The sequence below is a fragment of the Pelodiscus sinensis genome, chromosome 2 (assembly GCF_052426305.1).
Source record: "Pelodiscus sinensis isolate ZL-2025 chromosome 2, ASM5242630v1, whole genome shotgun sequence".
Taxonomy (NCBI): domain Eukaryota; kingdom Metazoa; phylum Chordata; order Testudines; family Trionychidae; genus Pelodiscus; species Pelodiscus sinensis.
The window spans coordinates 247,405,954-247,422,749 of record NC_143053.1 but is presented as its reverse complement, the minus strand read 5'-3'; the positions used below and the strand labels follow the sequence as shown (position 1 = coordinate 247,422,749).

General features: G+C 44.7%; 1 protein-coding gene across 2 annotated transcripts in view; it reads right to left on the bottom strand.

Moving 5' to 3' along the window:
* RHEB (Ras homolog, mTORC1 binding) overlaps positions 1–16,796 on the bottom strand; it is a 61,116-nt gene that overhangs the window by 23,199 nt on the left and 21,121 nt on the right. For both annotated transcript variants that reach the window (XM_075922821.2, XM_025180743.3), the window contains exons 2-3: positions 15,531–15,602; positions 2,906–2,973 (exon numbers count right to left, since the gene is read on the bottom strand). In XM_075922821.2, the coding sequence (XP_075778936.1) occupies positions 2,906–2,973; positions 15,531–15,602 (140 nt within the window). The remainder of the gene's footprint in view (positions 1–2,905; positions 2,974–15,530; positions 15,603–16,796) is intronic.

The following is a 16,796-nucleotide window of genomic DNA, read 5'->3' as shown; positions in this document are numbered from 1 at the left end:
CTAAAAGCTAGCTGGCTCCCAGCCCATGCTGTAGAGGTCTTTTGGTCTTAGCAGTTGCTATGGTGCAGGTACCACTTGCATTGCTCAGTAACCATACTATGTGTGTGGATTACACTGGGAGCCTATTTAAACTACCTGCCACCCTGGACTGCTACCTCTTACAGAGAAGCAGCAGTGCAGGGTGGCGGAGGATCCCCAGAAGTGCACTGGCTGCTGGCCATGCCCCTTGCCCCCGTGGGGGGGAGGAAGCATTTTAGTAACCATGTAACTGCTAAGAATTGTTGCGTCAACACAATTACTAAAATGAATGATTTCTAACATGCCTACCTTCCTCTGCCATTGCCTACATTGATGAAAATATTTATCAGAGCTGATCTTCATGGAACTGCACTTGATATGCTCTGCCAGCTGGACTGTGAAGCACTGTTCTCAGGGAACAGTTTTCCAGCCAGTTATGCACCCACCTGTAGTAGCTCCATCTATGCTGTATTTTCCCCTAGTATGTCTATGAATAGAGATGCCCTAGTAGCAACATTACAGAGCTCAATAATCAGCATATACCCATTAACATCCCTAATTTGACTCATGTTCTTGGAAGAAGTGTCTGCTAAGTGAATCTGCAGTCAGTCAGTCTCAATCCTAGAATAGTGATAGAAATGTAGCCGTGTTAGTCTGGGGTAGCTGAAGCAAAATGCAGGACAATGTAGCACTTTAAAGACTAACAAGATGGTTTATTAGATGATGAGCTTTCGTGGGCCAGACCCACTTCCTCAGATCAAATAGTGGAAGAAAATAGTCACAACCATATATACCAAAGGATACAATTAAAAAAAATGAACACATATGAAAAGGACAAATCACATTTCAGAACAGGAGGGGGATGCGGGGGGGGGGGGGGGGGAGGAAGGAAGGTAAGTGTCTGTGAATTGATATTAGAGGTGGGGAGAGTGGGACGTCTGTGAGCTAATGGTATTAGCTTCCCCAATTATCACCTCTAATACCATTAGCTCACAGACGTCCCACTCTCCCCACCTCTAATATCAATTCACAGACACTTACCTTCCTTCCTCCCCCCCCACCCCCGCATCCCCCTCCTGTTCTGAAATGTGATTTGTCCTTTTCATATGTGTTCATTTTTTTTAATTGTATCCTTTGGTATATATGGTTGTGACTATTTTCTTCCACTATTTGATCTGAGGAAGTGGGTCTGGCCCACGAAAGCTCATCTTCTAATAAACCATCTTGTTAGTCTTTGAAGTGCTACATTGTCCTGCATTTTGCTTCAGTCTCAATCCTAGGTCACTATAATAGTGATCTGGTTGTACGCACTACTTCCACAGCCTGACTGCCTCAACACAGGGGGAGAGAGATCTTGCTCCTCTTGGACAGTCGATATACAACAAATATGAGGATACTGTTTGTCACAATCTTTAAGTGTTTGTCCTGATTAGTGGAAGACCATCATGTCTGACTGCTCTTAAGTTTTAGGCAACTGATGTGTAGCACTGCCTCTTGTAACTTCCGTTTGCCCTGAATCATACAAGTGTACAAACATGCTCCCACCTTAGCAGAGAGGCACCTGTCATTAGGATCATTGGGTGAGAATTGCAAATGGAACTTCTCTGCACACACAGTGATGGTCTTTCCAGTAAAGGGATGGTTTCACAAAAATAGGTATGGAAAGAAGCATATTTTAAACAAACAGGATGGGGAGGGAACGGCCAGCTCCAGCCCACACCAGTGAACCATAACCAGTAAGCCTCACCCATTAAGGTTTACCAGGAATGTTAATGGTTAACTTACTAACAGGGGCTGGTTCTATATAGAGACACTCTTACCACTGGGACCTATTTCATGATGAAGCACCCGTAGCTGGAATTTAACATTCCAAAACTGTCTAATACTTTTCATGCCGCTTTAAACCCTACCACACAGGAATGACAGAACTACGAGTGATAGTGTGGCATCGCCACAATGGGCACTAATAAAAGGCAAAGGGCAGATTCTCCATAATCTTGCCCTCAATTTAAAAATCCTTAAAAATACCAAATCACGAACACCTATACAAACAAGACCATGCGATTATATTAGAATCATGCGCGCGCGCGCGCACGCACGCACACACACACACACACACTTCTTTATGGAAGCTAAAATTTTGTAGAGCTCCTAACATCAAGCCAAATGATGGTGTCATAGGTCATTTATGTTAAAAAACTCCTGCAATATTCCCTACAGCTTCAAAGCAGTGTGTACCACAACCCACCTCTTCTCTGATGTACTAAATTGTTAAATTCCATCTTTAGTTGCATATTTGTTTATGCCCACTAGGCATTAATTTATGAGCACAACAGAAGTATCAATGTCACTGACTATCATAACAGTTTACAAATAAAGTCACGCCCACCTTCATTCAGTCAGTCTAGTGCCTGTGACTGCTGGTTCTTAGAGTCTGCAATAATCTGGTTAGCCCTTATGTATTAAATGAACTCAAATGAGAGTGCTAAGAGGCATGACTAGCACATTACATTATACTATACCTCATGGATGTAACTTGTTTTCATTTTGTTCCACTGTAGCCAAATTCACTTTTCAAGCACCAGTAAGAAACTACACACTGCCAAATGTCAAGAGCCCCTATTAACCCCAAATAATCGGAATACATTTCTACTAATTTCAGGGGACAAAACTACTCAACAGTAACACTTTCAAAGTTGGAAGTTAATTCATTCACTGCTAAATTAGCAAATTAAGCTAGTTTAATGCTGTAAGTAAAATATAAAGGCCTTCAAACCCTCTTTATTCAAGTGTCAGTTGTGGTGTTTTGCTTAACACAGGACAATGCCAACTTCAGTACATACATAGCCTTCATTCTGAAGGATTTGTTCAGATAAAGATCACTTACTTGACCAGCTGTGTCTACTAGCTGAAGATGATATTCTTGCCCATTTACTGTGATCAGTTTTGTAAAAGCTAGAAGAAACAAGAGAAACACACTTTAGAATTAAAACTGAATAGCTTTATAGGTATTAGACCAGAAATTAGTGGAGAAAACTCTAGTGGAACAATCTGAAGTTTTAAAAAGCAGGAGTAAAAGACTAAATTGGGGTGCTGTATACATTTAATATCATGCATACAGTGAACATTAATAATTTTAAAAACCTTCTGAAAATTGGGACTGCACACACTAGCTACAAAATTTCTCCAAGTTATGTTTAAAGCACTTTAACACTGGAGACTTTAATATATATATAAAAATAACTTAAACATGAAAATCCAAAGAGTTACCTGAATGCAAGTCAATGACAACATTAGTTAAAATTTTACACAAAGTGTTAGTTTCAAAACCATTTATTAAATCCAGTTTTCCTGATCTGGATAATCACCATGTAGTATAACACCAAGAACTTAGTGCAATGGCATTAAAAACAGCACTGATTTAAAACATGTAAGTGTACAGGAACACTGAAATTCTGATTTGCGGTTGTCACAGCACTACTTTTTGCTTGCTGCAGTTATCACAGCACATTCAGTTCTTAATCAGGAAGTACATTTTATACTATTAGAGGAAATCAGAACACTTTATCTTACTATATTTCATGAAATACCAATGTACATAAGCAGAGGATTATATGGAAGCCTCAACTCCCCTTCCCACAGGGGTGTATATTAGCTTATATTACACTTAATATAACAATACTATGCTAATGCTCTCCAGTATTATATGACCATATTCCTGCTGAGAACATAAAAAGCTTTGAAACTGGCTCCTTATTTTGACTCAGGTGGTTTGTCTTTGTACTTTCCAAATGTACACTCTAGCTTTAAACATGCTTGATATGCCTCTAAGGTTATTACATTATGGGCTGAAATTGTTTCATGACTTAAGTCCTCTGGTTTTTAAAAGCAGCATAGTTCTCCTGACGCATCAAAGTCACAACAAACAGCACTTTAACATTAACTGTTTCAGTGCTAAGTGGTTTAACAAGAACACTAAGCTGATCCACTCATCACACATTGCCTGACTTGCTGTCCCAGTAGCCAGATATTCTGGGAGTCCTTATCAGCTACCAAAACTTCTAGCTTCCCTTTTGACAACCTCCACAATGCAGTTTCTCCATCTACCAATATGAACTCCTGTAATGCACTGATGCTGATAATTTTGAGTATTAATATCTGTGCTTTCCCTTAAACTAAGCAACAAATACTGCAAAGTCTTTACTACTCTTTATGAGACTTGTAGAAGTTTCTGAACCCACTGCAGAATTGCCAGTCAGGGTACTGGACAGCTGCAGACTCCAAGCACTCAACTGAAGAATTTAAGTCAAATACTTAGCATGAATAGGGCTTTGTGTCATACTAAATAATCCTACTAGGTAACCTCCAAATGCATAGCATAGTTGTGTGTATTGTAGAAACTGGGACATGGGCCATCTGGACAAAGCCTCCACCAACTAAAAAGGAAGCGGTGAGTAGATATGGCCTCTGATAAAGAGCATGTTGGTGCCTTTGGATGCATCTGTTTGAATAATTTACTGGCGTGTCCAAGGTGCCAGTAGTCCAGAGGAAAAGTTGTTGAGCTCTGACTGGAGGTGCCGGTACTGTGTCTGGAGGTGCCAGTACTATGTACCGGGCAGTACCATTACAAAAAAAGTACTGTTTATACCATGCCCATATTACTCACACTCTCTTCTGGAATGAAGAATTCCAAGTTAGAAGATAGTTATGTACCTGTTCTATGACAGGATGGGCAAAAATCAGGTCCAGGTGCCGCATCCAGCCCATGAAGCAGTTCACTCAGGCCTGCCCAGGAGCAGGTGCTCAGCTGCTCCTTCCTCCACCTTGCTCCATCCTGCAACAGAGCTGCTCCCAGGATTTTCCTGTTAGCTGTGCAGAGCGGGAAGGATGGATGGGACAGGGAAGTGCTAAAATCAGGGCATTGCCCTGTCTTCATACACCATCTCTGCACAGCTGGAGTCAGGGACAGAGGGCGACAGTGGAGCTGCTCCAGTCTGAAGTAAGGATGTTAAACATCAGTTAATTTACCAGTCGAGTAGTCAATGGAATTTTCATCGATTAGTCGATAGGAGGAATGTGGAAGTGCCTATGTAATAGAGGCAGCAAGGAGGGAAGGGGGAGACAGCGACTAGTTAAGTCACTAGTTGACTATCCGATAAGCATATTGACTATTCACTTACATCCCTATTTGGATGTATGCCACTGTGGCACCCAAGTTATAAACCTCTCCCTTTTCGCCATGTCTCCCACCCTCCCCTCACCCATCTGCTCCCTTGGTACCTGCTGCTGCCCCCCACCCCTCGCCCTCTGCTGTCCTGTCTCCTGCCCCTCTCAGTACCCTCAGCCCTACTGGGACTTGCCCCACCCTCCCTGACTCCTGCACCCACCCTGCCCTTCCCTGCTGTGCCCACCTCTTCCCATCCCCTTTCCTATCTGCCCTGCCTCTCCACTGCCCTCTGGTGTTTGTTTCCCCTGCCCCATGTCTGCCCTCCTGCTTCACTCCAACAATCCCCCTGGCATATGCACCTTCCCCTACAGGGAGGCACCAGGAGGGTGCCAGGGTTCCTTCACTGCCCCTCCCCTCCCAACACCTGCCCCCCTTGCTCTCTTCCTGGTGCCCACCCCCTCACCACCCTCTGACCCAGTTCTCACGCTCCTCTGTGCCCTCACACATGACTTGCTCCATTCCCTACCTTCCTCGTGCACACCACTCCTCCCCTCTCCTCTTCCTTCTTCTTCCCTCCCATTGCCTCTTCCCTCTTAGAATCATAGAATCATAGAATAATAGGACTGGAAGGGACCTCGAGAGGTCTTCCAGCATCATTCTGCCATCCCCACTGACACTTTCCCATCCCCTTTCCCCCACCCCTCCTGCCTTTCCCCTCATTTTCTCTTGGCCCCCTTGCATTTATCTCTCCTCCACTCTGCCCCTGGGTGCCCTCCCCTTGCTTCTCCTGCCCTGGTCCCCTCCTGCCCCTTCAGCACAAGACCCTTCCTCTCTTAACCCCCACCTTCCCCTTAATTATCCTCCTGCCCCTTCCTTCACCTTCTGCCTTCCTGACACTTGCACACCTCAACCCCCTCTAGCTGGTACCAGGGCTGGAGCCAGGGCTGTGGTGCTATTTTTAGTACACCTGCCCATAAGCAGCTGCATTGCAGCCCGGCTCCATTCCTGGCACACGGGGCAGCTACCCACTACATGGCCCTTCCCTAGGACCAGCTGGGGCTGCAAAGCGGTTGGTACTGGGATACTAAAAATAGCACCACAGCCCTGGTTCCGTTCCAGCACATGGGGCACAGCCACACCCCTGACTGCATCTCCAGCCCTGGGGAAGGGCTGAAGCTAGGGCCAGGGCTGCATGGTGGCTGCCCAGCTGCTCCTGAGGCGAGACAGCAGCCTGCCACACAGCCCCACTCAGGAGCAGCTGGGCAGCCACTGCCCAGCTCTACCGATGAGATGGGCAGGAGGCAAATACCTGGTGCCCGCCCACGCAGGCATACACCTTAGGGGGAACTATGTCTCTCACATGAAGTGTCTCTTCCACATTCACACATTCTCTGTAGCCTCCAGCCCACCCCTTCTGCCTTAGGTCCCGCCCTGTCCCAGAGCCAGCCCACAACCATGTACAAAATTTGTGAGGTGCCCCTCCTCCCCCCTTGCAAAAGTTATTGCTCATCCCTGCTCTGTGGGAATGTATTAGGGTGCCAATGAAAACACTACTACCTCAAAAGTTAATGAGCAAAATCACGTTTCATAAAATTCTTGGTTCAAACTGGAAAACCAAACCCCCTTCAAACAAGAAAGCCACATTAATACAAATATTTCAGAGGTCTTCAGTCTGGAAGGGGATAGCACTATTACTTACCACAAAGCTATGACAAAGCAAATGGCTTGAAAATGTTAAAAGTTCTCCATACATAGAAGTTACACAGTCAAAGGGGTAAAAACTGACAAGCTCTTTCAGGGGTGTCCTAGAAACCCAACATGCATGCTAAAATGAAGCAATTTTCATCATTACTAAAAGTCAACGGTAACAAGACTGAGAAAGGAAATGCAGTAGAGGAATTAATATCAGAAGAAGAATTCACCCAAATTACAGTGCTAAACGCTTCATTGCTAGAAATGGCTGTTATGCAGTGTCTTTGGATAGATTAACCTTCAGTTATGTCTCTCAAAAATAAATCAGATCATTTACAGCATTCATTGTTTAAAGGAAAGCACAAAATTTAATATTCAAAGGTTATATTGACAGAGGGGAAGAGACTGCGTTGTGGAGGATGTCAAGGGGAAAGCCAGAAATTTTCAGAACTGGTAAGGGACTCCCAAGACTTTTGGCCAGTGGGAGGCAGGTCAGGAATTGCAACAAAACAAAACAAAACCAGTTTATGTGCTTAAAGTATTCAGCACTGAAACAGCATATCCATAATGCTGGCTATTCCTTTGCTCGCACACTTTCTTAACAGTACTTGAGATTGCTTGCTTTTGTGATCAAGACTCTAAAACTGACGACATTCAAGCTTAGATGGATTAACTTTACAACAAACTTTCTCTTTATATCTCCTCGATCCTTTGGGTTGGAAAGGAAAAGGACTTTTTGACATTTAGTCTTTCAGCGCCAGACAAATTGGCTGGCATCTCAACATAGATTAGAGCACGACGCAATACAAGCAAGAGAAAACTGACAGCAATGCAATTTATGAGCTGACAAAAATTAGTGTTCATGGGTGTCGTCTTAAGTCTTTTTCATACTGCTTCTGCCTGTGTCACAAGAGTGCCACTGAATCCACATATACAAATGAATGTATAGTTCAGCAGGATTTTCCCTGAGTGGAAATATAAAAGACAATGGCAAACTATCCCCCCAAAGTTATTGGGCTAGTGGCTATTCTTAAAAGAGAAACTGCCTCATAAGTTGAGCTATTATTTCTGCACCACTTTCTTAAATTTCATCTGTTCTTCATTCATGCTCCCGTACCCTTTGTTCCTGCCAAGATACCTCTTACTATGCTCCCCACAAAGGCAGAGCAACAGAGCTATCCTTAGATAGGCACTCAGAGCCATTTGTTGCTAGTCTTTCTGATGGCTAGTGACGTCCCTGGTGACCAACATGAACCACATCTTCTCCCCACAGGTGCAGCGTGCTGTCTCCACCTCATATAATCCTGTATGCACAGCAAGCTGGAAACAAGTTTAGCTCAACTGAAGTTTTTGGGGGGGGGGGGGGGGGAAAAAAAAAAAAAAAAAAAAAACACACCACCAAAGTCTGGTAGCACTTTATAGACTAACAAAACATGTAGATGGTATCATGAGCTTTCGTGGGGGGTTTTTTTGGTAACTTAAGTCGGTCTATTTGTGCCCTATAACCTTCTCCTCAACACTACTGCTTCAACACTAGCCTCAGTAAGGAGCTAAGAATTTACCAACACAAGCAGGGGTGAGCTTGTCTTAGCCCCACTCCACCACCACCCAGGAGCCACCTGATGTAAGCAATGCCCAGCTGGAGCCCACATCCTAAAACCCTATGCGAGTCATGAAGCCCCTCCTATACCTCAAGCCCCTGCTCTAGCCCCGAGCACCCCTGCATGCAAATGCCCTCCCAGAGCCTGCACCTAGAACTTCCTCTAGCACCCCAACTGCCTGCCCCAAGCTCAGCTCAGAGCCTCTCGCACTCCAAATCCTTTAGGCCAAGACCAGAGCCTGAACCCCAACCCTCTGCCCCAGCCTGGTGAAAGTGAGAGAGGATGGGGAGAAAGGGAGAAGGAGCAGGGGGCAAGGGTATTTGGGTCTGAGGTAGCTCTTGAATTGTATTTAAATGCAAAAAATGATCTTGTGCTTAAAAAGGTTGGAGACCACTGACCTACATACTCTCAAAGGCATTTGTCCAACCTGTTTTTAAAAGTCCTCCAGTGATGGGAATTTCACAGCCTCCCTTAGACTATTCCAGAGGTTAGCTAACCTTAACTTATATCTAATCTACCTCTTGCTTGCTGTGAATTAAGCCTGTTAGTTCTTGTTCTACTTTCAATGGACATGGAGAACAGTTACAGGATGAACCTCTGTTGTCCAGAACTCTGGTAAAGCAAAATCCATGGTCCGGAAGGACCATAGATGTATCTGGACTACAGAGCCCCAGCCAGAGGTTGCCAGCAGCCTGGAGCTCAGCTGATCTGGCAGCAGGCAGCCTGCAGGGATAGTGGCCTAGGGGCAGGGAGTCAGCCAGCCAGGAGGTGAGCCCCCAGCTGTCCAGTCAGGGAGCTCCTGTGGTCCAAGCAGGGCTGCACCCTGAGTGAAGCTCTAACAGTGGATCAGGGGCAGGGCACTGGTCAGGCCAGCAGCTAGAAGGGGAACCCCAGCATAGCCTGAGGCCTGACCTCCTCTGGTCCAACAAACTCCCTCCTTTGGCACCACTCAGGTCCCCAGGGTCCTGGACAAGGGAGGTCCAACCTGTAGTCACTTCTCTATATATGAGTAACTAAAATATTTGAAGACAGTAGCTTCTCATTCTCATTTAATTTTAGCCATAAGTCAGTTTTTCCAGGGGCTATCCTCTGGACTCTCTCCAAATTTATATCCATCTCTTTAACATATGGTGCCCAGAACTTGACATTATTCTAGCCAAGGCCTCACTAATACCAAGTAAAACCAGACAATCTACAACATTCCTGTTAATACATCTTACAAATGCATCACGTTGACTCATTCAATTTGTGATCCACAATAATCTCTAGATCTTTTTCCGCAGTACTATTTCTACCCAATTATTCCACACATTTGTAGTTGCATTTTTCATTTTTTTCCCCTTACTATGCCCTTGTCTTTATCAAATGTTATCTTTTTTTAGACCAATTCTTTAAAATGTAAAGATCCTTTTGAATTCTATTGCCATTCTCCAAAGTGCTTCCAACCCATCCCAGTTGGTGTAACCTGCAAAATTTGATATACATACTTGCAACTCCATTACCCAAGTCATTAATTGAAATAAACTAGTGTAACCCCCAAGGAGATTGCTTGGATTCCCAGGGCCTTGTCTGCTGGCAACTCAGGGAGAGGCACTCAGAGTTTGCCTTGGCTCCCCCTCCCTACCAGGGCCAGAGTCTGCCCAGCAACCCATAGGGAGTGAGATGCCCCTCCCAGGGGGAAGGAGAGACCATTGTTGAGGGGAGTCTGGAGCCAGCCAGGAAAAGGGGAGGGCTGGCTGTGTGGGAGCTAGTAAGCCCCAGGCCTGCATGCAAGGTTCCCCCTGAGAACTAGCCTCTAGGGACCTGAAGGCAGGATCCCTCAGCTGGGTTTATGTCTCCACTGTTGATTCCCAGTTGTGGAGTTTGCTGGGAGGTTTCCCCAGCCAGGCTGGGTAGGCTCCAGCTCCCTGGGTCAGAAGAGTCACCGCATGGTCAGCTCAGCTCTAGCAGCAAGTTCAGGGCCGCTGCCTGCTGTGTGGGTCTGAATGCTGGGCTGGGAGGCTATAGTTTTGAATTTTGGTGCAGTTGTGTGGTCTGCATCTTGAGCCCTGCACCCCTTCGCGGTGAGGGGAAATTCTGGGACCGAAGCAGCCTGGTTCCTGCTTGAAGAGGACCCCTGTGAGAAGAGAGCAGCCCTTTGCAGAGACTGAGTCATCTCTCAACCTGAGGCTCATTCATGGAGTGTGTGAGTGCACCAATTTTTAGTTAGTAAGTCAGGGAATTTGTTTGGGGATTTTATTACCTGCAGCATATTAAACTGTGGAGGGATTTACTGCCTTCTCCCATTTGTGAGTCCTTTGGGATGTACTGGACCTAGTCAGCTCCACTGCTAAACCACTGCAGAGAAGGATTGTGTGGTCAACAGTCATCAAGGGCCACAACAAAGTACGCGTACCAACGGGACACTAACCTCACAGTTGCTGGGCACCGGTGACCCTAAAAATAGGGTTTTACCCTGTTCTGTTATTATTGTCTCCTGTTTAATATAATTGTGTTTATTATAGTGTATGTGTTTGTGTTATTTTCTGGGAGTCTCCAACTATCTGGCAAATATGTGGGGATTATCCTGGGCTAGAATTTTCCTCCCAAGCTGCCCTGGTGACCCTGCTAGGAAGGAGTGAGGGGGGTGGAGGCACCGCCAAGTACATCAATTAAAAAGAATAGAACTGAGTGGGTGGCGGGATCCAGAAGAACCCAGACCTATCCATCCAAACCTGAAAGGAGATTGGCTTTAGAAGAAGGTAACCAGGTGGAGAGGGGGCGCTACACTAGTTTTGTACCAGACACAGGACTAGGTACACCCTCCCTGTTGGGAAGCAGACTACAGATAATTATTTTGGATATGGTTTTTAAACCAATTATGCATCCATCTTAAAATAATGAAGTTAAGGAAATGTGGTCTAGATGAAATTATGAGAATGTTGTAGGACTGCCTCACTAAAAATGGAGAGCTATCGCATCTACTGTTTTCCCCCTTATCCACCAGGTCAGCAACCTAATTCTTAGACAGGATTGATTTAGTATCATTTGTTCTTAAATCCATGCTGGCTAGTTCTTAGAATCCTACCCTCGAGTTAAATTTCGATTAATCAGCTAATCAAGTATTCGATGAAATTGCCATTGACTACTCACTTAGGGTACCTGGGATGAGGTTTACCTGGGTGGTCGACAAATACCTTTGATGTCAACACCCGCGCGTCCAGACTATCGCGCTGAGTCGACAAACAGCAGATCAGCTGTTTGCCGGCTCAGCGCAGCAGCCATGTAAATTTAAATGAAGCGGCGATTATTTAAATCGCCGCTTCATTTTACTATGTCTGGGTATGTCTACACTACCCTCCTAGTTCGAACTAGCGGGGTAATGTAGGCATACCGCACTTGCAAATGAAGCCCGGGATTTGAATTTCCCGGGCTTCATTTGCATAAGCGGGGAGCCGCCATTTTTAAAACCCCGCTGGTTCGAACCCCGTGCAGCGCGGCTACACGGGGCTCAAACTAGGTAGTTCGAACTAGGCTTCCTATTCCGAACTACCGGTACACCAGGCGCTGTACGGGGTTCAAACCAGCGGGGTTTTAAAAATGGCGGCTCCCCGCTTATGCAAATGAAGCCCGGGAAATTCAAATCCCGGGCTTCATTTGCAAGTGCGGTATGCCTACATTACCCCGCTAGTTCGAACTAGCAGGGTAGTGTAGACATACCCTCCGGTAGCCTAATCTACATGCCTCTGGCGACAGAGGCATGTAGTCTAGATGTACCCTTAGTCTATAAGGGGGGGGCATTCACTATTCCCACTGTCTCTGCCTTCGAATGTAGTAAGAGCTGCCTACAGCTTTTGCTATATTTCAAAGGCTGAGGCACAGTTGGAAACCCAGACAGGGGAGGCAGTTTGTGTGTAGCAAATGAAGGGAGCTCATGCACACAAGTTTACACCCCATAATTCTTCTCCCCCCCCCCCCCTTGGAATGGTAGTCTTCCTGGCAGTTCCTTCTCCTCTTACCCATCCAAGATGCCAGAAGCTCATGAGTTACTGTTGGAAACATTACACATGTCAAAGTTAGAAATAAAACTGATGAGTTGATTGGAAGGAGATGGGAGGTTTTGAGACAATCTGATATTTACCTGAGCGACTCCAGTCTGGCTTTGGCTCTCTGCAAAGTTGACTGTGCAACACTGATTCAGACAGGTACAGTTATTGTGTACAAACCTTAGAGTCTCATTATTCATTTAACTACCAAAGGGACTAGTTGAAAGCATAAAGGTGCCTTCTTCAGAGTAAAATGAAGAAAACGTCCTTTGCTATCACAACCGTCTATGGATGGCACTGGTAGAAGACAAGAAGTTTTCTGGTCTGTTTAATGGTGAAGATTCTTGCGTGCCTCACCTTAGGAAGAGCCAGCCTGCTTCCCAATCCAGAGGCCACCTGTGAATTCAGTCTACAATAGAGTTCTTCTCTACAAAGTATACGCCAACTGCATGTATATTGTAGAAAAGCCCACTCCAATGCCTAGTATGCTTGGCACCATTGCTACCAGGTTAAGTCAATTCTCAAGGAGGATTGCTCAATCGGAATGCAACCCACTGCCTTTGGTGTTCCTAAACCTGACTGCCAATACCTGGAACTGGATGACAACGGAAGAATCAGTCAATCATTACCATTTCCCATTCATTCCCTCTGAAGCAACTAGCATGGGCCCTGTCAGAACACAGAATACTGGTCAAGGTGGACCATTAGTCTCACTGAGTACGTCTAGACTACAGGCTTTTGTCAACAGAGGCTTTGTCAACAGATACTGTTGACAAAGCTACTGTCGACAAAGAGTGTCTAGACTACATCCAGTTCCGTCAACAAAGCAAGCCTCTTTTTCGACATGAGAGTGTAGACACAAAGGACAGTGTAGATGCAATAATGCCTTCAGTCGACAAAAGGCATTATTCCTCATAGAATGAGGATTACCGCCGTCAACAAAACTGCTGAGTTCTGTTTGTTATGTCGACAGAACTCGGCGGTAGTGTAGATGCAGGTATAGTTTTGTCGACAAAAGTCCACTTTTGTCAACAAAACCCGGTAGTCTAGACACACCCACTATGGCCATTTTTATGTTTTTAATTTGAAAAAAACTTGTGATATTGTTTTTCCATCTTAATCATGTGGTGGGAATTATTCCAAAATAAGTTACTGACAAAGTGCCAATTAGCAGAGGTAATTCTCTAGAAATTCAGGACTTGCCAACTGTTGGGGAATTATTTTGTTAAATTTCCAAGGTGCAGAGAAACTCTCAATGATTAAGCAGATCTGACTGGAAGATATTTATGAGAAAGAATATCTGATCTGTGGCGAGGAGTCCTGTGGCACCTTATAGACTAACTGAAGTGTAGGAGCATAAGCTTTCGTGGGCAAAGACCCACTTCACGAAAGCTTATGCTCCTACACTTCAGTTAGTCTATAAGGTGCCACAGGACTCCTCGCCGCTTTTGCAGATTCAGACTAACACGGCTACCCCTCTGATAAATATCTGATTTGACATCACTGATCTCTGCAGAAGAGTTGAAGCACAGTAAATGAAGCACAACTACTGTAAGAGGGTAGCATTTACCATCACTGGGGTGGGATTCTGCTATTGTTATGGGTTTAAAGAGTCACATCCTATACTAAATGAGAAACTTGCACAGGTATCTTTGGAGAAAGACTCCACTCTCCTTGTGGTATTATGCTAGTGCATGGAGACCTGAAGGCAAATGACTAGAAACTAGTATTTAAACTAAATTTTCTATTATCCAAACAGAAGTGCAGAACAAAACAGCAAAATTAAAAGCAACTGGATCAAGTTGGGGGGGGCTTTTACACAAAGATATACCAATGAAATTACAATTTGTAAGAATAACATCATTAATGACTATAATGTTCCTATCAAAGGACCAACAAGAAGATATATTTTAAATCATATGTTAGAATTTTCTTGCATTGTTAGTCTGAAATCAAACTAGAGATACTACTAGGAATGTCAAAGTGTAGCCAACTACACAATTAACTGATAAGCCTCGGCTTATTGGTTAATCTTGACTACACACATTCCTCACCCCCTTGCAGCAATTGGGAGATGCGGGGAAAGCCAGTGCCCATGAGCAGCTGGCTTTAAGCAGGCTCCCCACGAGCACTAGATACGTCTGGCCCCTCCAAAGCTGCCTCTGATAGAGACAGAAATGCTGAAGTTGAGGGGGCAAGTTGGAGCCGATACACATAGGGAGCCAGCTTTCAAGCATGCTCCCCGTGCCCGCTTGTCCCCTCCCCCACTGAAGGAGGCAGTAAGGGGGGCAAGCAGAAACTGGTGCTGGAGAGAGCCGACTTAAAAGCTCCCTGGTGCCACTTGCCCCGCAGCGCTGCTGCCTCTACCAGAGGCAGCAGCATTGAGGAGGGAGGGGAGTTGGGGAGGCTACCACAAAGCAGCCTCTGTCCACAGCAGCCCAGGCTCACCACTGACAGACTGGTTCGTGGCAGCAGTCTGTCTGTAGGGAGCTTGAACTCCCCTCCCCCTCAGGACAGGGACTGCTGCTGCAGACCAGCCTCTGTCCCCAGGGAGTTCTGATACTACCCGTGGACAGGGGCTGCTGCCACCCCACACTGGCAAGCAGCCAGACTGTGGGGGAAATGGTTTTTAAACTGGATCCTGCCTGCCATCCTGCACTGCTGCTTGTGTATCAGAGGCAGCAATGCAGGGTGGCAGGGGGCTCCCCAGAAGTGGGGTTGGGAGCATACTGGCTGCCGGCCCATCCCTGGCGATTATCGAATACTCGTGTAACCACTAGGAATTCATGTCAATTACACAATATCTAACATCCCTAGATACCATCTTGTTTCTGTCGAAGTTAAGTTATATGCAAAGCAGCTTTCTATCAAACACTGACTCTGTTCAATACACTTAAGACTTTGCGTTAATATAAGAGTCTTCATATGGATAATCATTCCATAAGAAAACCCTTTTTGGTGATTATGAAAAGAGGACAATTTATAGGGAAGCACTTGGAAAACTTTCAGTTACCTAAAGATACTTACTGTTTTCTATGGTTGGATCATAGGAATCAACAAACTGGCCTTCCACAAACTGAATTGTCAACGAAGATTTCCCTATAAAGCAAGCAAAAGAATATTTAAATCCAAAATTAAATGCTACTATACAGAAACATACTCTAATCAGTTAATGAAGCCATTAGAGAGAGTTTGCTACCAGGTATGAAGTGATATAACAATAATCAAAGTTCAATGTTTTATGAAACAGGCATACAACCGTGGCCCCTGGCTACATTGAACCACTGTTACTAAACATACTGATTCAGTAGCCTGTTCTCAGTCAATACTGAAAATTATGTAAGAGCTAGCACAGACAGGTCTGACAAGCGGCTCTGTTTCCTAGCCTAGGCAGGGCACCCACTCTAGTTCATAGTAGTGGAAACCAATTTCTAATCCAAATGGTGCTAGCAGGTAGTAGGATGGCAGTACCCACAACACAAGATTTACATATTTAATTAAAAAGACAAGAGCTATGCAAGAGAAAACAGGAACTTAACACTATCAGAAAAAGGAAGGGAGCAAGATGCTAAATAATGGCAATAATAAAAATCCCTGCAGCATCAGGATTAAAGGATCGAGTTCCTTCCACACAAAGAATTAAGGGCAAAATCAGCCACCTGATATATGCAGGCATTCTATCACCTATTACAGTACTGGGAGTGGTGAACAGTTACATGTAGCACTTTGGAACATTAAAAAATATGGCCATGCCAAATCAGATAATTATATTTTTATTAAAAAGCATTAATCTAACCTCAAGTAGTTTAAGGAATTATACCACTATACAATTATACCAATATAAAATTTTCGTAACTGTTTCTCTGATGAAGGCAGTGAGTTAAGTGCCTCTTAGATTGAAACAAAGTTAAGATGTTAGGATCCAAATTTGTCTTTCAAGTCATACTAGTAAGAAACTTAAAATTCACATTCCATTAACCTCAATTAATTATGAAATGTGTGGACAGGCTATTCTTAATCCAGGGGCCTGTGATCCCAGCCTTTATGGTTTTGCAAAGCTACACTGTTAAACTGATGCAAGAATCTCGGATCAACTCCAAAAACAGTGATAAGTGTGAACCAACCTATTTATCTCAATAATAGGACAAAGACTAAGAGGGATATACTTAAGATCCTGCCCACATTTAACTTGTAAGTCATGGTTAAGATGTAAGAGTTAGTCACAAATAATTCGATTTGTAGCTACCCAGCAACTTCAGTCATAGAAGCCATGTGTGCGCTTATACTTTGAGG